The sequence below is a fragment of the Aquila chrysaetos genome, chromosome 17, assembly GCF_900496995.4.
Source record: "Aquila chrysaetos chrysaetos chromosome 17, bAquChr1.4, whole genome shotgun sequence".
Classification (NCBI taxonomy): domain Eukaryota; kingdom Metazoa; phylum Chordata; class Aves; order Accipitriformes; family Accipitridae; genus Aquila; species Aquila chrysaetos.
The window spans coordinates 25,823,320-25,844,761 of record NC_044020.1 but is presented as its reverse complement, the minus strand read 5'-3'; the positions used below and the strand labels follow the sequence as shown (position 1 = coordinate 25,844,761).

Genomic DNA, 21,442 nt, shown 5'->3' with positions numbered 1-21,442 from the left:
AGCTGAACTATGGAAAAAGCAGGATGGCTTTAACTGTTTCATGCTAAGACACTAAACTTGCCCACTAATAGAGCATTGGCAGTTTATGGAGACAAGGGACAAATGGTGCACAGTTAACTATCTCATAGAAACAACTACTAAAAAAAACCCCCCACACCTGAGAAAGCTCTCCCAGAAAACCCAAGGTGTCCCAAGTGAAACTTTACTAAGTTCCTTTTCAGATAATATGTTGTTACTGCAACCTGTTCCTGTGTAATATGAGCAGTGACAAACAGAAGAGAGCAAGCAGAATTAAAAGTGGAGAGACTTCCTACCCTGTGTTGTACATTTTCACTTTGAAATGTGCAACATTATATCAGATAAAATGTGTAAGTGTTTCATGTAGGTGTTGTTGGAGGAAGGGTATCAGTACAAGATGTAATACATAAAAAGACACAAAATAAGCAGTTAGTCCATTGGTCTCGTAGATATTGTGGTGATAAGTTCCACTGAGGGAATGGTGGGGGGAGTGAGGAACAGCCTGCCTGCACCCCACAAAGAAACAAGCATCTGGATCAATTCACACAAGAACATGTCAGCGTGGTGCAGTGCAATTCGCTGCAGACATTTCTGTGGAAGAGTGATACAATAGTAACTAACAGACTGTATTCACCCACAGAGAGCACCCAAGTCTGCTGCATTTTGTTCCTTAGTCTGCATCATATCCGTGGTCTAATATTCCCTGTTGCAGTGAGCGCCATACACATTCTAGTAGCTAGAAAAAACTAGCTTTGTGATCCCATTTGGGCTTTTCAGGAGTCCAACCCATGACACCAAGAGTGACATATGGAAGCTCCTAAGGTACCTACAGCGCTCGAGTGTCTCCAGGAGTTATCACCACAGCAAGGGTGTTCAGGATAGTTAAATCTCTCAATTCTTTTTGAGTCTTTGAGTCTCTCCCAAAGTAACTTCTCAAAGTGAGAGTCCTTCCTCCTGTGGATTTCCTAGAACGGAGTGTCTTAGTAGCACACTGCCTCTGGCCTTGAGACACCAGTGTTGCACGCAGAGGCTTTACAGCATCGTCTGTCTCCTCCCCCCATAAAGCCTAAGTTGTTCAGTAATTAAAGAAGAGCACCATCTTTGGTGCCAGCAACTCACTGCATAAATCATAGGCTCTACATTTAAAAATTCTGTGTCCTAAGGTGTCTGTCTGAAACACTGAGACTGTGATGAGGGAAGGTGGGACACTGAACTAACTACTGCTTGTAAAGGTTTGGAGCTCTTGGATGGGCAGTCATGTAGCCTGAAAAAAATTCTGTATTGGGGTAATAAAAGCCACGTCTTGTCATTCTCCCATATTTCCAGTCACACACAGAGGCGTGATATGCAGCTTTTCTTTTTCTTTTTTTCCATTCAGGGAAGAACCTTGGAAAACAGTGAAATGTAGGATTTCACTGCAAGCATTTTGGGGTCAGAAAATAGCACCCAGGAGCCATGAGTTCATGCATCAGATGGCTAAATGTGTCTTCTAAGCAGTATGTAGGTTTTCATTTCCTTTTTCCTGCTGTTTGTCTTTCAGGTGATGTTTTGTATGAACTCCTTCAGCATATCCTGAAGCAAAGGAAAGCTCGTATGCTCTTCACACCTTTCTTCCACCCTGGGAACTCTATCCATGCTCAGCCAGAGGTCATATTGCACCAGAATCATGATGAAGGTAACTCTGTCTCATTCTTATGGGAGCTGCCATTATAGAGGCGAGTAGGGTAAGGCTGTAAGGAATTATGTCATTTTCTTGCTCCAAAGTTACTTAAATAAAGCTACTCTCCTCCCTTTGTCTCCACAGCTTTAGAACAATCAACTGGTCTAGGGAGTCAACTGTCCATTCTCCATTTATCTTCTATTATTTTGTCCTGTTTCCAAACCCTGCTTAAAAGCTACGCCAGTTGCAGATTAAAAAAATACCAGAAAGTTTTATTGACCCCATTGATGCATTTTTCCTCACTCCCAATTAGGTAGACAAAGATGATTCGTGGACTTTTAGTATCCTGGTGATGCAACTAGATGCAGTTGTTTCCAGAGCAAGGGAGAAGGCAGCCTCAGAGAGGAACATCTTAACTCAAAGTCACTTCAACTGACAATCTGTCATCACATCATGCCAGAGTTCCTAGCACTAAGCCCATCTTGTTGCTCAGCTTTTGAGCTGATTGAGCAATTCATGTTGAGAGAAGTTTTTTTCTGCAGGTTTTCTCTCGTTTTTACTTTCAGAATTACTTGCTTAGGTTATTAGTTAGCCTTCTAGTAGTGTCCACATATACCATGCTTGTCAGAGGTGGTAAAGAAAGAATAGATATGTTTGTGGAATTGCAGATTTGGGCTTCTTCTACTTATTATTAGTACAGATCAAAATGTAAGTGTGCTTCCTTCAATGGAAAATTGAGGGTTTATTTTCTTTAAAAATATACACATTAAAGTACTTATTGGTTTTCTCCAATAACAGAAAAATATAAAGCCTAAGCCTTTTATAAAAGGTCCTTGCCATGAAAGCATCAGGCAGAATTCACTTTTTCATTAAAAAAAAAAAAATCTAGGAAAAAGTAGTGTTACTCCTTTTTAAAGTAAACAGGAGAAGAGAACAGAAGTGAGTTAGGATATTGCCCTAGTCTCTGCTAACTGGAGAAAAGATGCACAAATTATTTCAAGATTCAATGTGGGATTGCAAGAGAAGATTCAGGTGTACTGTCAGACCTGTACAAGTTGCCCATGGCCAGCCTGAGCAAGCCAGAATCAAATGACACCAGCAAAACTCTTAAGACTAAGCCAAGAGCAGGACAGCAGCAGATGGGATAAGGACGCTCCAAAGTGTTTCCACACAGTTGCGTAAATATTTCAGATTAGAAGAGGGTGCTGCAGGTCAGGCTGAGGTTGAATTGGCAGAGTTATGCTAGACACAGTTACCTAGTGTATTGATAGGCACTTTGAAGAGACCATTATAAAAATCTCAGTTTTTTTCTGAAGCTTGGCATTCACCCACAAGTGTTCCCTTTCTAAATTTCAAACAGAAATATTAGGTGCCCTCTTAGACACCCCTACATTAAAGATATGGAGCAACTTTCACTCTAGAGAGGATTTCACAGGGATGTTGAGTTGGCCTTTCATGTGTGTCACTTAAAACATAAGTCCTTTGCAATCTAGTCCAACTTCTGTCAGAGCACAGGATGATTAAGAAACAACTCTTGATTTCTTCCTCACGATACTCTGGCTGCTGATAGTATCCCTGTATTTGCTTAGAGAACTCTCTGCTATTACTTAAAACTTTTCTTTATAATGACAAAAATTAGTTCCTGTTTTGCTGTGAGAGGGACTTCAAAACAAGTAAAAGAAACTACAGCTTGCCTGCCACAAGAGTGAGCAATCAGAAAATCTTTATGCCAAGAATTTATAGGCAGGTGAATTTATTTATTTATGTATTTTGACATTCCTTCTTTCTTCTTCCTGTCACTTGGGAGAAACTGGCACAATTAAGTTTACCATTTTCCCTGAGCAGAATGCAGCTTAGTAAAAAAAGGAGAATGAAAGTGAGAAGTAGAACTTAACCCTGCCTAACTCACAAGCTGTAACAAAGGGGTCAAGTGTTACTTTGGCACAATTTTGAGTGGTTAAACTTCATAGGTGATGGATCTTTTTTAGAATCCCTTCTTACTCCAGTGATCTTTTTCCATTTTCTTCTACTGACTCTTTTGCCCATTTCCTAATAGGTTATATACTTATGATCCTGTTTCTAAGTGCTTTCATTTTAAGTTCGTTAATCCAGAATCAGATGAGACCAACATTTACATCCGGTGGCTTTTTACTAGCTTAAGCGAAGTGGGTTTGACTGTTCAAAATCAGTTGACAGCAGTTCAGGATATCTGCAAGAGGCATTGGCATTGGCTTGGAATCTGCCCTGTGGCCATCAGTCTCAGTCCCTCTAGAGGGATGAGCAAGGGAGAGTGAATTACCTACATCTCCAGTGGTCCTTCTGACTCAGCACTGAGTCATTTGATGGGATGCCATACAGGAAGCTTACACCGTCATTCCCTGCACTTCTTTTATGGGTAAGCAAAGAGTGCCAATCTTTGGGATTGTCACACCAGCAATTGCTCACTCCCAGAGTGAGTGCAGCCCCACCCATCCCTATATGGATCACATAGGTCAGCAATTTTCCTGGGAGCTGAATTCCCTTTCAAAGCTTTCCCTTCAAGAAAAGGGTGTTGGTCACTCAAAATGAAGAGCCAGGCTGATGAGTGAATCTGTTCCTGCAGGAAACAGTACACCATATGTGCTCAACTTACAGTCATCACATGTGCCAAGGAATGAATGTGATGAGAACTTTATTCTGTTCAGGGTCATTCGTGGCAGTGGAACTGCTTGGAGCTGAGTTTGAATTGCTTTATGGTAAACAGCAACTTCGGCCATGAGGGGATTCTTAAATACTGAAAGAGAAAGATCTTGCAAGAAAGTGAACAATAGTGTTCATCCATATGTGTTTTTTCCTCTTGCTGCTTTTTAAAGAGTTCCTTGGTCCCTACCTTCTCTTCACCCTGTCCTGGTTCAGGATCACCATGTTTTGGGAGCAGACAGATAGGTCTGCTTCTGTTTGGAGCTTGTCAGAGCCAAATAATATTCGCAGAGAGCTTGGTGGAAAGCACAGCAAGGCATTCCTTTCTGCTTTCAGGATAGCTGCTCCCCTCAGCCAAGGCACTTTAAATAAGTAGGACAAACAATACAATATTCTGGTCTGTATTTACAGGCCAAGAATGAGCACAGTGCATTTGAATGTACACTGATGGGGGTGGATGGTCTGTAGAAGATAGGATGCTGGGTAAAATTGGGGGATTGGTTTTCTTTCTATTGTGGCAAAGAAATGAGACTTTAAGAAAAGACAGCCACAGAGGTAGGTACAGTTGTAAATTAATTCTTCTTTGATCTTCACATCATTTGGACTATCCCACATTAGCTGGCCACATTGTATTTAAAGCTGTTTGGATTTAAACAGGAACAATATATAGTTCTGGAGTTTCATGTCCTCCAGGTGTTTCATTGTGAGTATCTTAAATAGCTCTACGAATGCATTTTTCTTGTCTGGGACCACAAGTGTGTGAAATAAGTGTTGTGGAGCCATGTAGTTTCTGCCTAAAATTTCAGGTTTTCCTGTAGACTTTAGCCCATTGAGTAGGCAAAAGGGTTGGTGGTATGTCACTGCCTGGCACTACATTTTCTCAGGACTAGAGCTTTTCCTGTTCAGGCCTTTTCGCTGGGTAAGTGCTGATCCTTTTCCTGATGCCTGCCTGGGTTCCAGGGCAGCGGGAGCCCCTGGGTCTTCACCTCAACAGGGTCTTCAGCAAGTATCACTGCCTTGACAAGAGAGCAAGAGAATCGTTAAAGAGGATCAGAGCAAATGGAGTGAACAAACAGGCAGCCACAAATAGGCAGCTACTTGTTTCAGTTGTTGACGTGTACCCAGCAGTTTCCTTCTCTTATCATCCAAGGCTTTCAACAAACAGCACTGAAATTTGATCTTTGTTTTTCAGATAAAAACCTGTTAGTCCTTGTGCTCTGGTGGTATTTTCCTCTTTGTCAGTAACTTCCCACGTCAAAATTCATGGCCTTAGCTAAGCTGAAAGTTTGCACTGGTTATGTCAAGCATTTCATTTTGTGAGAGGATTGTTAGTACGTAAAGACACTGACCTAGAGCAGTGGTTTATCTCACCACTACTGTTAAGGATCACAGCTGGGGAAGTATGCTCATCCAAAAATGATGCTAGAAGTCCTCCTGCTGAAGAAATATAAGTGCTTATATGGGACAACCCATCAGTAGACAACACAGACTAAACAAAACAAGGTGAAAATATCCTTATGAAGATGTTACATGCTCTTAAAATCAAGGCAGGGATAAAATTTAGCTAGTGTTTCACAAAGAGCTTCCTACCAATGAGTTTTTTTAGATAACCCAGTCCATATTTCAGACTAAGATATTCTCTACCTTGACCCAAGCCTCTACCATCTAAAACTTACTACCCGATATTTTCCCTTTTTATCTCTGCCCTCTACCTTACAGTGCTCATCATGGTACAATAACAGGAACCACATGTCTCTACATGAACGGCAGGAGATAAGTTTCAAAGCATTTGCACAGAAACACATTTAGTACAGCTGAATCAGATCTTACTTTCTTCATGTGTGTTCCAGTCAGCTTCTCAAAATGGGACTTCTCTTAACCTGTTTGTCCAGGAACTACCATTACATGGTGGTGGAAGGAGATTGTTTTCATGGTACTGATTTCATTCTGCGTGGTGATAACTATCTGCATTTATGAGGTGTTTTTCTGGGCATCTGTAGGTCACACAAATAAAATATTTCCAAACTGACAGCAGTACCCAGTAAGCCCAGCTAGCAGTTTGACAGATAGATCCTACACCTTGATCACAATATAGACAATCTGTATTTATTTTTTTTTCTCCACAGATAGTTTTGTCCAGAGACCTTCGAGACCATCGACAGAAACAGTCCACCACAACCCCCCAACCATTGAACTGTTGCATCGTTCTAGATCACCCATCACCAACAACCACCGTCCATCACCAGATCCTGATCAGCGGCCACTGAAGTCCCCTATGGACAACACTATCCGTCGCCTCTCCCCAGCTGACAGGGTGCCAGGGACAAGGCATCAGCAAGAGAACAACCACCAAGAGCCCTATCCTCTCTCAGTGTCCCCGATAGAAAACAACCACTGCCCTCCTCCTTCTGAGGTGCTCCAGAAGCCCTCCAGCCCTCGCCAGGAGAACACCAGGGTCATCCAGCTGATGCCCAGCCCTATCATGCATCCTTTGATACTGAACCCCAGGCACTCCGATTTCAAACCACCAAGGTTGTCTGAGGATGGGCTGCACAGGGAGGTAAAGCCAATCAACCTGTCCCACCGAGAAGAGTTAGCTTATATGAACCACATCATGGTGTCTGTATCCCCTCCTGAGGACCATGCAATGCCAATTGGAAGAATAGCAGGTGAGTGACATTCTCTAGGGTACGCCAGAGTTGACACTTCATTCATAACTAACCATGCTGAGTATTAATAGCTTCACATTTCCTTTTGCTGCTCTGTGACCTCAAGACTTTACTGGCATTCTGCAGGTTTCACCACATCTGTGGCTCACAGTTAAATATGATTAAACTAGTTTCATGGCAGGTAAGCAAAGGTGCAGAGTGACTGGCTTGTGACCACAGAATGCGTAATTGGTATTGAAACATCTGTGACCTGACACTTACTGCCTCTCTACCCACTAGCAATCCATTTGTTTCCCAAGATGCCTATCTCCAAAGCCTTGTCCTGCAAAGAGGTAATTTTCCAAGAGTTGCATTCACATTAGTGTCCAGTCCTATGGAAAGGAAAAAACCCTCTGTCAGTGGCCTTTGAGATAATGCAGTGTCAAGCCTGCTATTATGGAGATGGTGGGACTAATGAAATACCACCTCAGAGCGCTACTTCATAGGCTTTCCTGTGCTTCTTACACTAGGATTGTCCCTTTTTACCGAAACAAGGTTGCCTTTGTCCCACGCAAACCACAGGCATTGTCTCACTTTTGTTATCGTAAATAACTGACATCACAACAGCTGAATCAGGAAGTTGAGGTTACAGAAGATGTTTTTTGTACTTGAAAGGGAACTGTAAATAGATAGGGAGAGGGAGAAGGGGAATCCAACCACTTCAGAAATATGCTGAATGCCCCAGTAACCAATTTCTTTTGAGAGATGTAAATAAGCACCACACCCAAAAACATTCCATGCATTTATGTCAGCAGCAAGCTAACATGATACCCAGCTCCTGTGGCGTATTACACATGTCCACAGAGGTACATTGTAAAACACCTTGTTCTTTTTTGTCCTTACATGCCTTAAATTCATTACAGATGTGGTGCTGCCTCAGCATTAATGAGGAAGTTTTTCTATTTTCTTAAGATTTACCACTTTAAATTCAAAAGGTACATGTCTTACCATCTAGTCAAACATCAAGCACAACAAGGGCCATGATCCTTTCACGTAATAGAGATGGGTTACAGAAATTAATCTTTTGATGTTTTTGCCTGGCTGACATTTGTCTCCTTTTGATTTTTATTACCCACACTATTCTCAGCAAGTTAAGAAATACACTTAATCTTACAGCAGAGAAGATACCCTACTGGTTGCATCACTGGAGATTTCTTTTCCATAAAGTACTGTTTGAAGATCAGGGGAGTTGTTAATTTTTATTTTTCAGAAGGAAACGTTCTCTAAGAATGAAGCCTAGACTGAAAAGAATATAAGAAAAAATATAGGGAGTGGGTGGTGGTGTATTTTTTTAATTTAAACCCAGGAGTTTTCTTTGGTTTCTGCACGTTGTGCACTGGATCCAGTGACACCAGCCCTGTAACTAGTACTCCCGTGTCCTTTCCATCCCTATGTTGTTTGGAGGGCAGCAGAGCCCAAGCCCATGGATATTTGGGCCTAACACAGTTGCTTGCCAAATACGTGTAGCAATTTAAAGTGTTATACACAGGCTATATTTGCATGCTTAGCTGCTTTCACTTGCAGTCTCACGGCTTTGCTTAGAGCCACGAGCCTGGGTGGCATGTCTTAAAGAGCTGGTGAAGTATTTCATGCCAAAAAGACCTGAGGTGTACTCAAGCATTCAGTTCAGATGGTGGTTGCTAACATTTTAGATTTCCACTGATAAATTTGCCAGTGTACTTCCATCAGTACCCCATGTCCTTTAATTGTAACGCCAGCAAGCCTCACTTGCTCTACAGGCACAAGCTAGTGCTATTCTGGTTGGGTTGTAATGGCTCCTGACCTGTAGCTGGACCCTATAAATGGCTCACAGCCATTCTCACCATAAAGGTGAGAAAACCCAGATTACTACCAAAAATATAGACAGCCCATGTTTCAGGCCTGAAGTCAACTGCATCGGTGCTATTGCATTCAATGGCAGCATACTTAGGCCCCCTAGAAAGAAAGTACATACCTTTCTACCTGTGTTCCCCCATCTCACAGCCTTCAATTTAGAGCTTTTGCCATTAAGTGATTTCAAGAGCATTTCTTCTTTATGTCAGCATAAATCTATTTTCCACCTGAGTGTCCTTATCTTCACTGACACTGCTGTAGTTAACACGGAGGCTTTTGACCAACCATGGCTTGCCACTTCGATTTGAGAGAGACCATGAAAATTATAACACTTGGCTCTTAAACTGCAAATATACATCAATATAGATGTATTGTTAAAAAGAGCTTTTTAAAAATCACTGGCATTATTTCCATTTTATGGATGAGGAAGACTGATGGCTTGGGTAATGAAAAGATTTACCAATAGTCCAGTGCCAGAGCTAAGTACTTATCTGTTTACACTGGTGGGAAGAGAGCCTTGACTTTCTACTGGCTTAACCGTTTGCATGCAGGTGATTTTCAGGGGAGATAGCAATGAGGAGCAGCTACCAGGGAAGCCCCGTGGGCTGCTGACTAAAACATTGGGCTGAGCTCCAAAACATGTTCTATTCCCAGCTCAGATATTTTAAATTGTAAAAGGAATTCTTCCTGAACTTAAGATACCTCACAGCCTCATAAACCTGTTTACTTGTAGATAGAGTCTGTTTTTAAATGCAGTATGCAATTACTTGGTGCTGAGAAAGAAAACAATGTTTTCGCTTGCTGCTATCCACAAATATTCTGTTTTCACGAGGTCGATCAATAGAGCTCTGGACTTCCTGTCAGACAACATAATGACCTCTACCCACCAGCTGACTAATCTTTCCTACCTTTTTATGTAATATCGTTTCTCAAAATACTAATTTTACTGGTAAAGCACTTTCCCTTTTACAGCAAAGAATTTCAAGTTGAAGGTCTTATTCTCTTCCTCTAAGGCCATTTTACACTTTTCTAGCAAAGCAAGAGGCATAAAGTATCTTTATGTTACTCATTAAGGTCCCATATATTATTCATCAATGGCTAGAGTTGATTTTAAAAATTATGTTTACCTATCTTCTCAATACAATATGCAGGAGTCTTTTCTGTAAATTTGTCAGAACTAGAGGTCATTGTGTTGGGATGATTCAAAGGCAGACTTGCATCCCCTGTAAATACAGCAGGCAAGGGTTAAGCTAACTAACTCAGGCATCAATAGTCATCTAGCTACGACAGCACTTAAAAATATTAAAAATACCTCAGAAGGGGAGTTCAGCAGAGCAGTGTAACGGACAATTTTCCCCACTGGAACTGCTAGTTCAAAGCAGCAACAGTGTTTGTTGGTAGTCAGCTCCTAACTTGGACTCTAGTAAGCAGGCAGCCTATCTGGCTTATGTTTAGTTCTGAATTTTTTAAATAGTCCATCTTGGTCCCCCCCAGATAGTCTGCAAGGTTTTCACTCAGTGGGGAAAAAAATAGAGGTTTCTTTTTTTTTTTTTTCTATTTTTTCTTTTTTTTTAACATAGTTGCAGTTTCAATCAAGAGAGGCACCTGAAATCAGCCTTTCTGCAGAATGGAAATTCCACTCTCCATACACCTCTGACTGGGAGGGTTTTGTTACCAAACATTTTAGGATTTTGATATCTCATAAAAGGTACTTCCCCAAGGCACAAGGAGAGGCAGGGGTTATTGTGTTGGCAGGCGTTCATAGTGCGCTGTGAGTGAGGCATGCACTGCAGCCCTGGTGGAACCACAGCCACCAGAAAGCCTCCCTGCAGCCATCCTGAAGTTCTGTCCCATAACTTTCCTTGGGAGCTCTGCTGCCGACTTCAGCCAGGGCAGGTTTTCACCACAAAACTTGATTTAGGTGTCAAAAATGTCCTTTATTTCAGATACCCATGTCCACCTCAGCTTGTTAGCATGGAGGAAAATGGGAACTGACATATTAGATCTCACCAGAAACCTGGCAGTGGCTTAAAGGAGGACACAGGAATCCCTGCAAGAGGCAGTTACGGGATTATCTGACTATAACAGGGTTGGTTTTGTCCTAACTTTTACCACATAGAGGTTGGCTTAGAAACATCCTAATTAATGTAATGACATGCTGGTATTTACCTCACTTTTGATTCAGTCACTTAAAACTCACTAATACAATTCTGGATGTTTCGTGTGAGGGGAAATAACATTGCTGAGCAGGTTCCTGGGATTTCCAGCTCCCAGTGTCTTTTTCTATACTAGCTCTCTGGGACTGAAAGGCTTGTTCACTAATCCACAGCAGACGCTGGCACTGAAACTTTGGGGTACAAATATAACTACCCCTTTACTCGAGCATTGCCCGGTATAGATACTAACCAAACGACTGCATGGGTGTGAAAGGCAGAGTGCCATAGAGCAGCGGTAGGTGCAGCTGGACTCACCCTAAGGGCTCCCTGTCCTGTTGGAGTTGGGACCCAATAAAACCCATTAAGCTCCGGGTTCACTCTGTGCGCGTCTAAGGCAGACCTATCCCACTCATACGAGCAGCTTAGAAGGATGAGCATTGCTATTCCTCCGCAGAGCCCCACCCTGCCTATTGCTTTTGATTCTGCTCTGCATTCGATGGGGGAGAAATCTAAAGGCAGGTGAGTATTGTGCCTGTTGTTGTCTATTGGTATGCTGTTCTTATCAGCTGGGTTACCTTAGCAACTGGGCTGTATCTGACTTTATGAGCTGCCAGATTTGTTTCTTCCCCTTCAGGAGTCTGAGGAAAAGCCAGATAATGTTTAAACTGTTCAGAGGCACATTGTCTACCCCTGTATTGGTTTGGCCCATAAAACTACTGACTGCTGTTGGAATGAGGACAGGCAAGATTCTTAACCTGCCAAAGTCATGAAAGAGATCTACCTCCAGCTTTTCTTCTGACTTGCCTCAGCCCCTTGGTGTGCCACACATCCAGAGAGTACAGGGGCGTAGCATGAACCCTGCAGATTTGTAGCAAGACACGTATAAGCGACTTCTCAATAAAAACAGTCTGACAGCTGAAACTGAAAATGCAGTCCCCTGTTAAGAGTGCATCAGCTATGAATGACTCACATTCTACTAAAATCTACAAAACAGCACTTACTATGGGCGTAGACTATGTGCTAGCTCTGAGCATGGGGAGGTCTTCCACCCCAAAGTTGCTCTGTAAGGATAGTAGTTTGGTTGTTTTGTGTGGGGAGAGAGGTTGGAGGGGGAACAGGATCAGGGATTCTCCTCCCCCTTTGTTTGAAAAACTTAATCACTTCTCATAAACTTGCGTGGGAGGGAAGCGACAGGAGGGGTTAGTTGAGTGAATCTTTCACAAACATAGTGCTTAAAGAAACCTGCTGATCAACTAATACTTTTTTTTTTTACTTTGGAGTTGAGCTGGAAAGCTTCTTTTAAAGGAGGATAAGAAAAAAAAACTCAGCTGATGAGTTATTAGATTCATAACACTAGACATTTAGAGCTTGAACATCACAAGTCACCACACTTCAAAACACGGCACCTTGGTCATCAGTGTCTCCTCAATTTATCTACTAGGACCAGAGCCCCAGTGGCCTGCATTTTCTCCAGATGTGTCAATGCGACATTTACGATTGTGTCAAGTTGTAGGATGATCTTTTTTTTTTAAACTGATATACCAGCAAATCCTTCGTGCAAATGCAGTTACGCCACATTAGTTTATTTTCCTTTCTGTACAAAACAGCTGTACAGGCACAGTTACTATGCGATGGCATACGCTGGGTGGTAGGGAGGGAGTGTGGGAAAGGAGGCAAAGAACAGTTATGCCTGTATAGTAAAGGGTGTAAAAACCAAAAACTAAGCACAACTTAGGAGTTAAAAGTTTTGCAGCAGCTGATACCGTTAGCCCTCACAGAAGGGAGGCAGCTTCCTGTTCCATTTAATTTTTAGTGTTTGCAATACAGTAGTATCTATAGGCTCTATTGTGCTATAGTCCCTGCCCCAAAGAGTTTAATGTCCAAACAGACAAGGTAAGTATAAAGAAAGGGCACACAAAGGTGAAAGGTGTTTTCTAGAGTTGTTGGTTAGAGGTTGGAAAGAGAGAGCTATACTGCATAGAAAATAAAGTCATGCAGTACAGTGTATCAGTAGACACCATCTGACCAGTCCCCCACTCAGAATTGTTACATTTACTTCCAGATTCTAGTGATTAGTAACACCTTTTGTTGTGCTATAATGCCTCGCATTTACAGGTTCCAATTTAAAATTGGAACAACCAATAACCTGCACTACTGGTCAGCCTGGTATTTCCCTGTTTTTTTATTCACTAGATGTCTCATCATGACAGCAACCTGAGCTAGCCATAAACTCGAGAGGTTGGGTACATAACTTACACCAAGCTATCTGCTGCTGCTTTTGTCTGTTACAGCATTTAAAGCTAGTTGTAATGTTTCTGTGATACAGCCGCTTCTGTGTTGATGTTGCAGTCACATCCTCCAAGCAAAAGCGGAACCTGCCCAACTGTGCCCATATACTACTGGGACAATAACTCGGATTCTTGAAGCGAAATCAGTCTGGTCTTTTTTTTTTTGTTTATGAATTGTCTACACATGTAAGACAGTGAACATAACGGGTGTTAGTAGTAAAGACTTGAACTTAATTCCCTCATATAGTCATTTGGTGGTTGGTAAGTGACTTTATTCCAGAATGACAATGCTGCTTTGTAAGTAGAAACCTTCTTCTACAAGAAAGTCACTTATGTGGACAGGCATGTCCACACAGACCTGCTGTGGCACTTGGTATCAAGAGAGCCTATGTGCCAGTCAGGTTCCCTGTGTGCACCAGCACTCAAGCTTACTATCCATGCAGTGATGTGCACAGCTGTTTCATTCATTACTATTCCCCCTTCCAAAGTTGCATCACAGGCTTCACTTTGGTGAATTTTTATCTAATCTGAAAACGATTGCTGTATGCTCCTTTGCAGAGGATAAGTGCTGACAAACCAGGCTGTAGAGACTTAACTTTTGTCATATGCTTCCTTAGAGTTATTCTGGTTTTTTAAGACAGCCCATATCATTGCTAATACCATAGGAGCCTACCTGTATACATGCCTGAGGCTCCCAAGGCTATCTTCACCACTGTCATGAGGCATGATCCCAGCAGGGTTTGACAGCATAGTACTGACTGGTGGGCTTTTGTGAAGCACAAACTGCGGGCAGCTGTGACAACAGCCTCAACAGCTGAACAGTGCAAGTTACAGCCTGGCAAACTACAGAAAACCAAAAGAGTGGTTCACTTTAGCATACTAAGTTGTAAGTGGTGGGGGTTCAGTGCCTGCTTTCCAGGCAGCTGACCCTCCTCCCCATAGGGCAGCATCTCATACAGACAGATTGGAGCCTTGAAAGAACCAGAGAACCTTGGTGTAGGCATGGCCTGTCACTCCCATTTGGATATGACAATGATAATGTCACTGGCCTTGTTTAATCACTCACCTTTGTAGTCATGTACACTTTTACTTTTGCAGTATATGCCACATCTATTTCAAGCCCCTTGTGGAAAGCCAGACTACTATAAAGAGACTGCAGCATGGATGAGAGTCAAGCTCATAGAAGTTCATATTCATAGGCGAAGTTTTCATTATAACCTTGAGAATCATCTTAACATGGCATTAACAATTAATTTCAGCATGAAAGCGTGCCTTCCCTGCCAATTTAACTAATGACACTCAAGCAATAGCTGAATGGCAATAGCCTGGATAGGTGGTTGCAGATTTTCTGTGAAGCATCTTGCTTTACAGCTGCCTCCATTCGTACTGCACAGTTACAGGAGCAGAAGTGGCAGTCAGAGCTGGTTCTGGGCCACTCAGAAGCCAGGACAGACCAAGCCATAGGAAAGCTCAGTCATTTAGATTTCATCCTTGTCATTACTGTACTGCAGCATCTACATGCCATGGCTAGACAAATGTAGTTAAGTGGGTTCAGAGTACCCTCAGCCTCCATTGGGGTCAGCAGGATGTTAAACACGTTTTTAAGAAACTAGCCTTTTAATGAAAACATGCCCCTTATTTTCCTGTATATTGCACACTTTCTTCAGGCTAGAGTTGCATCAGTAATTCAAGGTTTTTTCTACAAAGCAAACTTGTATCACTTTGAACCCTTTTAGTTAAACCAGGAAAATACACTGCAGTGTTGACACTATACTTCACTCTCTTCAGAGACAGGCCTATTTAAGTCTGGTTTTAATACTACTCAGTTAGGAGTGGCATACAAAGGTTTACATCAGTTTATGTTACTTCAAATGCACACCTTTAAACTGGTAAGACTTCTGATATAAAGAAGGTCTCAGCAATATACTGTTTTCCATCTCTGTTGAGGGAAGGGAAGGAAGAGGGTTAGAGTTTGGCTATGTCTACATGTGGAGGTTTAACCCCAAGAAGGGGAGGTCACATTTCAGTTTTCTGCAAGGGGCCTATAGAAGTGGCAAGTTTAGAGCTTGTGAAGAAGTCCCTTCAGGAGGAGCTTCCTTAGAACAACGCCAGGAGCCAGGTCCTCCAGCCACACTCATACCTCTGAGAGAGCTTTGGGCTTTCTGATGGAGCACAGAAGTGAGGTTCTTGGGCGGCAGTCTCCTACAAACAACAATTTTTTCTGCTGTTGAAAAAAACCAAAACAGCTCAGATACTTCAGAAGACTAAACCTGAGGGTAAACTGAGCTTGTGACAGAAGATACTGGGGATTCTCACATTGTGAGGTCAAAAATTACTACTCTTGTTGGGAATGACTTTACTGTAGTTAAACCACTCCTGCTTTTGCTGACTTCTCTAAAGTAGAATCCAGAAGATAAAGCTTCGTCCCTAATTCTTAAATTCTCCTCATTAAAGTGGTTAGCCAGTTTTCTGATGTCAGAATGGTTGTGAGGTGTTTTTAGGATGTGCATGTGAACAGAGGTTCAATTTCTTACCCTTTTCCTAGTCATTGCCCTTCATGAGCAATAAAGGTGAGGAAAAGCCACAGGAGGATCAGAGGCAGGTTTATTTAGCAAGATAAATGGAAGAGTGCTCTCTACCATTGTGGTAGAGCAGGAAAAGAACAACACTTGATGCTAATACTGGAAGTACCTGTCTGTTTGGTAGAGATGGGGGGATGGAACGGGAGAACAGGGCAGGGGAAAAAAAACCTACATTTTTTAATACTTCAGCTTTAAGACTTTAGCTTGCAAATTCTTCATCTATCAAGCTGTTTCTGGCCCATCCATTACATATTCTTTGTGATTTGAGTGCTCTTTTCTACAACCACATGAGGGATATGAACTTTTTGGATTCTCCTTCTCATTACAAGTTTTTATTGCCAAAGACAGAGCTTGGCCTCATCTTCCTGTGTTACTTTTACAACCTCACAGCACAACTGTTTGCAGGATGACAGTCTCAGGTTTCTGCTCTCCTTCTGCCTGATCTCCCACTCAGGATTTGGGTACAAGACAGAAGCAACATATAACTGTTGTGTTGTGCGATCTGGCAACCTCTTTCCTCAGCCCCAGCTTGAGTTTACTGAGCTGAACAAACAGTTGTCTGTCAAGAGGTTTCTCCACATAGAAACATTGGCTTTACTATACCAGCTTACCATCCTGCTTCCAACAGCAGCCAACATTCACGAATGAGTGAGAACTCTTTTCCCTCAATAACCTGGACATGGATTACCACATAGGGATGAGCAGGACTGCTCCATCTCTGGATCAATGCTCCCCTAGTCCTCAGAGCCATTTAACCCCTTAATCATGAGACTTGGTTACTTTTTTCTTGTAGTTTTGTCTGCTAAGATGAGTATGTCATGGAATTAGACAGATATTGAGGCTGGATTGTGTCTCAACACAGCAGTAATCCTACTATAGCATGTCTTTCTTAGTGTGCTGTCTGTTGTTTTCCCAATATTTTTTTTGCCATGGAATGGGCTTTCAGCAAGAATACAGGAGCTGATTTGCTATATGTCCTCTCTCTCCTTTGCACCAGCTTTATTTTATCTCCTTCTCCATTTGTCTGATGAGAGCAAGTTAGCCAAGGAGTTCTCACCATACTCCTGCAACAAGTAACAGTATCAGCCAGCCTGGTGACCTTTATGTACCAGTCAGCCCAAAGGTCTATTTGGCTTGTCCAGAAAGCTGTGCCTATTGCATAGCACAGGATGTGGTTAAAATGCAGTTAAATTTCATCTCCACGCCAGGCCTAAACCCAGTCAGGACTCAGGAGTTCTCCCCCAGTCTTTGTTATTTTCTGTACAAGTGAACAGCCATTAACCTTCGTGATTTCTTGGTTATGGCTACAGTTTAAACAAATCCAGGTGCCCCAAAGTAGTGTTGTCTTCTCAGAGACTTACTGACCTTCTTTGGCAAGGGTGATGACCACAGAGTGTAGGCTGAAGGTCCGTGGGAGCTTCTGGGCCTCTCCTTCTTTCTTTCTCTGTCCTCACCTGCTCTGCCAGTGTAGTCTTGCCACCTTCTTTGTGCTGGCTTTGCCATTCGCTAGATCTTCCTGCAAGCAGATTTGGCTCTCAAATAGCAGAAAGCCAGCTGGTGTTTTTTGCAGGGTTTGTTTTCTTCTGTTTAAGTGATTTAAGTCAGCTCATGGAGAAACCTAACAATAGAGCCAGCACAAGGTAAGCAGCAGGAGGAAGGGAGGATAAAATGGAAGGGAGATCAGGACCTTCTCACAGCAGCAGCTATGCCCAGCTGAATTTTACCAGTTCATCATTTTGATACCGTGAGCATCACCATGTTAGCTATCCTAACCACACTTCAGGTGTGCTTATGGAAAACAGAGTAGCAGAGAACTTCTAGAGAAGTTCTGTTCATTAGTCTCAGTTGTGAACAGCCATTGTTTGCTTCACAGTGAACAAATGCAGCTGAAGCACAAATCACCTTGTAAAATAAAGGGGCCCGAGCTTGGGAGAACTCTTCAGCTGGTAGAAATCACAGAACCATTTAAGTCAAATGATATCATGCTGGAGAAATTTTAGGCTAACCTACTCAGCAAGGGGTAAGGCCTCAGCTGATGTCAGAGGGAGTATGACAACGTTACTTTGGCATGATCTCTTCCTCTGTGAAGCCATATTAGTTTCCAAGTCAGTCATCAGCCAGACCGAATGCATTTTGTATAATAATCTTCAGTGCAAGATTTGGGTGGGTCTCACAAAACATTTCTGTGGTTAAGAGAGGATTTTGGTAGTTGATACATGAAGAGGGCCAGCTCTGCTTCTGCGTCCTGGACCTCACTTAAACAACAGGGGTATCAGATGCAGTGTGTGTTTTAGGAAATATTGCAGTGCAGGGGAATGTTATATTCTGAACAAAAAAGGTGTTTAGCATATGTATGCCTATACTGTTAACAGCATTATTTAGTCTAAGGGAGCTCAGATGTAAGACCTCTCACTACTATAACATCAAGACTACCAGTCTTGTGTCTACCTTGGCCAAATGATACTAGAGAAGTCATTCATAATGGCTGACAAGTGTCAAAATACTAAAAACCTAAGGTCCATAATGTTTGATTTATAGATCATTCTGAGATGCTATTTCAATTCTAAGGGATATATGTACTACTATCATATAGCCATTAGGAAGTATTTATATGCCAGTTTTCCTTTAGGTATATGTTCAGAAGGCTGTGCCTATAGACTTACAAGGACATTTGAAATGAAGAATCTATAATACGTGCTTCTACTCACACAGTGTCTATTTGACTGTCACAAGGGATTCTTAATGACAATATTACTGCCTTCCCTTTTCCGTAACGTTACAGAGGCAGTGCTGTAAATGTGGGCAGTAAACGGAGCTTTTCAGCCAGAGAAGAGACATTGAGTTTTATAATGCCAAGGAGGAGCGGCAGAAGCTTGGGTGCTTCTGCTGCCTAAAAGAAGGGGTTACAACTAGAGCGAGGAGGCAAGTTTGCTGCTATCAGAGGGGTTTAAAGCCAGCAATTGCCGTTTATGGGAGACATTTCTTCCTACACCTCAAACCCCAACCATTCTTGTCTCCTCTCCCCCACCCTCTCCAGGGCTGTGCAGCCACCTCTTTTCCTGTGCCTAGTGTCAACCCTGGCAGTCAAGCAGCAGCCAGGAGACTGGGTGGGCAGGCAGCCCCCAAGGCTTTACTCTAGCTCTGCCAACCTCGGGGCTGTACAATACATGGCTCTTATTAGCAGGCGTATAAAGCTGCTGCCTCTTGCACATGTAGGGCAGTGCTTATGGGGCACATTTTAAGAGCTAGCTAAGTACTCTACACCTTATCACTACCTTGTGCATAACTATAAAAATCCCTCTAGAAGCATTAACTGCAGGAAGAAAGTTGAAGCCATGCCTCTCCATTTGAAGATACAGTTTGCCCTAATTCCCAGCTAATTACATAGTTCAGTCTTGCCCAGTAGTAAGCTGAGAAAATGATGGGATATAGAAATGCCAGCTTTCAGGAGCCCTGCCACATTGCTGGAGCCATTCACCACCTTCCCACTTTGGCTAGGTTGTTTGACACCACATTGCCTTAAAGCCTCTCAGTCCCAGCTCTCTCCACAGCTAAATCCCTTTACCTGCAGATTGTACAAAGTTCAACCATCTGAGTTCACTTTAAAAAAAAAAAGTACATGTGTGTGTTAGGGGGAAATGTTTCCTTGTGCTACAGAGACATAGTTACTTTCTAAGTAAGCTTATTTTAGCCAAAAGGCAGGAAATTGCAGCATGCCCAAACAATTTAGGTACCAGCCCTGACTCAAGTGCCTTATTGAATCTCCCACACTTTTAAACTTGCTTGGCTTCAGCAACATCCGTGTGCTTTCTTGCCATTGCTCACTAGGCAACACACACCCTATGGAGAGTCCCCCCATGTGACTACTCCTTTGGAGGCCTTCTGACAGCCAAGGAAGTGATTTAGTCTTCAGGGAGTCATTCACACCATCCAGGCTTCTCTCAAACACGTGATTTACACTTACAAAACAACCATCCCCATACAAGTCCTTCTCTCTGTTTCTCCATCCTTCCTGAAAATACATGTAAGTTTTGACCTTCCTGGAGGATGCAACTTTCTGTGTTGTCTTCACCAGCCTTCTGTGGAGCTGCCTCTTCCCAGTGGAGAAGCTCCTAGCATTTTCTAGCATTGCCTCTTCTTGGGTTTTCACCAATTTCATAGGCTTGCAGTCTACTCCAAGTGGGCTCTACTATACTCCAAATTCATTACACTCGCTCAGAGTTATCAGGTAGTCTATGACACGTAGCCTCTATTGTCCTATTAAAGATGGTCTCTACTGGCCTAATAATGGTAGATTACTTAGTTGCTGCTCCTCTGTCAGTCAGGGAGACCCCTCCAGAACCTCATATTTTCTTACCATGCAATCTGTGGAGAAAGATACCCAGGGTGTAAATCATTTGTGGTTAAAAACAAAAAAACCCTGAGTGCCTATGCTCAAATTCCTAAAGGTCTCCCATGTGAAACTTGAAAGAAGGCAAACTGATTTAGGTACCCTGCAAACAGCGCTCATACATTTAACTAAATTGTCCTGCCAAGCATCAGCTGGTCCATGATAACTAACAGTGTGCACGCTCATAGTTCTCAGCAGAGGTGAGAAGAAATGCAGTGAGCCTAAATCTTTTCTACGGGTGTTTAAAGCTAATGCTTTTTATTTCCTATTTGCAGTGGCTTGAGATGCAGTTGCCACAGTTGCACTGATGCATGCCAGCTCATTAAATTATTGCAACTCAGTCATATATCTAAATTTGCTGATAGGCAACTGTAGCTTTTGAAGACAACTTTTTAAGTGGTTGTAGGAGCCAAGCAGAATTTTCAAGAATTTTCAACTTTCTCGTTGAAGCAAACAGAGGTCTAAGATACTTGGGTGGTTGGGTTTTTTTGCAAATTCCACCAGCCTACTAAATACCTCTGCAAGTCTGAGCAGCTCACTCAGTTTAGAATATGGGATGGGGCCCTTGATCACTTAGGACTTTTCTTGTGAAGATCTCAAGATGCAGATCTGAGTTCTTCTCATTTGGGGAATATTTATATTCAAGCTTAGCCTGAATCCATTCTAAAAATTAAGTGAACAACAAAAAACAAATCTGCACTTGAATCCTACCTCTTCTCAGAGTCTGAAGCTCTGTTGTTAGTCCAATAATTTGCCACCCAGACATCTTGGGCTGAATTTTTTTGTGCTTTCTTGTTTTTGTGAAGCGGGGGGGGGGGGGCAGGCAGAGCGGGTAATGATAGCCAAAGGAAAATAACCAAAGCCATTATGTTCAACTAGAATTCACTTGCTAGCCACACTGAGGTGAACGTTCAGGCCTGGCACAGTGCAATGCACATTGCATGTGCAGTTCCAGTCAGCTGTCAAGGAGCCATCAGCTCCTTGAAACATTTCCAGGGGCCACTGTAGAGAGGATATTAGGGGTCTGCCGTCCCCATCAGTAAGATTTGTATTTATACATTTGGAAATTTTCTAGAACATAGTTATGGCAGTATACTACTGATTAAAAATAACATCGCATATTGCAAA

General features: G+C 42.4%; 1 protein-coding gene across 6 annotated transcripts in view; it reads left to right on the top strand.

Annotated features, from left to right (window-relative positions):
- The window catches only part of ETV6 (ETS variant transcription factor 6), a 140,710-nt gene that overhangs the window by 107,062 nt on the left and 12,206 nt on the right, over window positions 1-21,442 (top strand). For all 6 annotated transcript variants that reach the window (XM_041129502.1, XM_030041005.2, XM_030041004.2 and 3 more), the window contains 2 exons: window positions 1,559-1,693; window positions 6,484-7,026. In XM_041129502.1, the coding sequence (XP_040985436.1) occupies window positions 1,559-1,693; window positions 6,484-7,026 (678 nt within the window). The remainder of the gene's footprint in view (window positions 1-1,558; window positions 1,694-6,483; window positions 7,027-21,442) is intronic.